The sequence below is a fragment of the Poecilia latipinna genome, unplaced genomic scaffold, assembly GCF_001443285.1.
Source record: "Poecilia latipinna isolate Pla-1442-1.1 unplaced genomic scaffold, P_latipinna-1.0 Scaffold4423, whole genome shotgun sequence".
Taxonomy (NCBI): Eukaryota; Metazoa; Chordata; class Actinopteri; order Cyprinodontiformes; family Poeciliidae; genus Poecilia; species Poecilia latipinna.
Window position 1 is genome coordinate 16,527 of NW_015117039.1, and position 2,161 is coordinate 18,687.

The 2,161-nt window shown below is 34.9% G+C and overlaps 1 protein-coding gene across 1 annotated transcript; it reads left to right on the forward strand.

Annotated features, from left to right (window-relative positions):
* On the forward strand, nucleotides 1-1,235 carry LOC106942619 (lymphocyte antigen 6G-like). Its single transcript, XM_015025944.1, has 3 exons — nucleotides 1-133; nucleotides 651-758; nucleotides 897-1,235. The coding sequence occupies exons 1-3, from the start codon at nucleotides 85-87 to the stop codon at nucleotides 1,043-1,045; spliced, it is 306 nt and encodes a 101-aa protein (XP_014881430.1). The 5' UTR covers nucleotides 1-84; the 3' UTR covers nucleotides 1,046-1,235.
* The last annotated feature ends 926 nt before the right edge of the window (nucleotides 1,236-2,161 follow it).

Below are 2,161 nucleotides of genomic sequence, written 5' to 3' on the forward strand. Positions count from 1 at the left end.
CTGTGGAGCGGGTTTATTTAGGAAAAGGAAGTGAAAGAAGAAAGGACTGAGAGAAAACGTTTTTCCTTCGCACAGCCTACGTTCATGATGAAGCTTTACGGAGTTCTTGTCCTGTTTGTAACATTTTCTGTTGGTAAGAATTTCTTGAATTTAACAAAAAGGAGGAAATAAAACAAAGATTAGGTTTTATAAGCATTTCAGGTTTTCTCCTAAAGTTTAGGAGTTTCTCTATGACTTGATTCAAAGCTGTAAGTCATATATTTGTTTAAAGCTCTCATTATTAGTTTACAAAACATTTGAACTGGATTTTATATTTTTTGAAATTTTAAACCAAATTTTGAGTCTTGTTTCAGTAAATCAAGTGATTGATTGATTTACTAATTTCTGTAAAAATGTGTATAAAAATGTATTCATTAATGTATTGAGTTCTGTATTTACAGTTCGGACGGGACTGTCTTAATCCTGTGTTCAACAGTACAAACAATTTATGTTTTCACTGTTAAAGGTTTTAAGACTTTCTTTTTATTTAATTGAAAATTTGTATTTAAGCGGCTTGTGAGTTTAATATGAAAGACACACATCTGTCAAGTTCTTACCTTGTTTTTGTTGTTATTGATAATCATGTTTAATTCTTTTGGTTCTTCATTTAGCATCCGGATTGAGATGCTACACATGTGTAACATCTGATCCCAGTGCCTGCACAAATATTGAAACTTGTCCTGATGGTTTCGACCGATGTGCTTCTGTGAAGATACCTGGTAAGCTGTTAAATGTATGAGAATCTCTGCTGATAGAATCGATCACTTGCAAAAAGATTTAACTTGTTGTATGAGAACTTTATGGACATTATACAGCATATTTATCAATACTATTGAGAAGTTTTCTTGCTCTTAAAGGACTGATTACGAAGAGCTGCATGCCCAGCGCAGGATGCATTTCTCCCATAAAGTGCTGTGACAAGGACTTGTGCAACGGTGCCGTACCAACTGGACCTGGTGTCACCCTGCTGCTCCTGTCTTCAGCCCTTATGATGCTCTTTATTTAAGGCTCTGAAATCATGATCCTGTTCTGGTTTATTGTTTTGTCTATCAACAGTTACGCTGAGTTGACAACAAACATGCAGTCAGGACAGATATGCAGCATTTATATTCATCATGTAAAACACATATGTCTCTTTTAAACAAAACAAGATTTGTAAGCCATGAAAGAATAAACTATTCAAATGCTCAAACAAATTGCTGTGGTCTTTTAAATATCCGCATTTTTAAAGATAACTTGATCAGCTATCATGTTTTTACATTTTCTAAGATTAAGAATAAAACATGAAGGATACCAGGCTCTTTCAGGGGCTGCAAACAATAGTTATCTCTCATTTGTATTTAGTTAAAGTCTTATGTTTTTTGTAATTATTTGTTTAGTACTTTTAAAGGGGGAGTGTATTAGGTAAAATCAACATTTTTGATCTTTGTATTATGGTATAATATTATCTTGTCATCACAAACATACCTGGGATGTTGCTTTGATTTTTCATGCATGTTTGATACATTTTTGAAGTTAAATGGTTGCTCACACAAAGTGCTGACTATTTGCACAAAGCTCCTCCTTGGAGTTACAGGCCCCAGTCGAGCTTTCACCTCACAGAGCAGCTGTTTACCACTCATCTCCTCCAGACTAGCAGCAGCAGCAGCAATTACTAAATGCCTGGTGGAAGTGGGAGTCTGCTGAGCTCAACATTCTCAGTCCAACTCTCCTAAGAACTGTTGTAAACAGCATAATGAAGTAGTGTTGTTGTGACAATGTCTTGATGTGCAGCTGCCAATTAGGATCTTCTAGTTCTTGGGAAAAGTTTCAGCACTGAGAATGAAAAGTAAGTGATGAAGAAGGTGGAACAGTCTGGTTGACAGGAAACAGTTTGCTACAGTGGCCTAGAAACCGAGCTATTTTTTCCAGTCACACAATTATCCTGTTTAGCTTAGCATAGCTTAACTGTATATCACTACTTTTTAATCTAACTCTATTCAACATACTTATCAACATAAGGTAAAATATATGAAAACAATTATAGACTACAAATATTTAACATAGTTACACTCTTCCTTGTCAGCTTTATCTTAACTTTTGAAACAATACAGCATTCACATGTGCTCTGGTATGTTGTGTA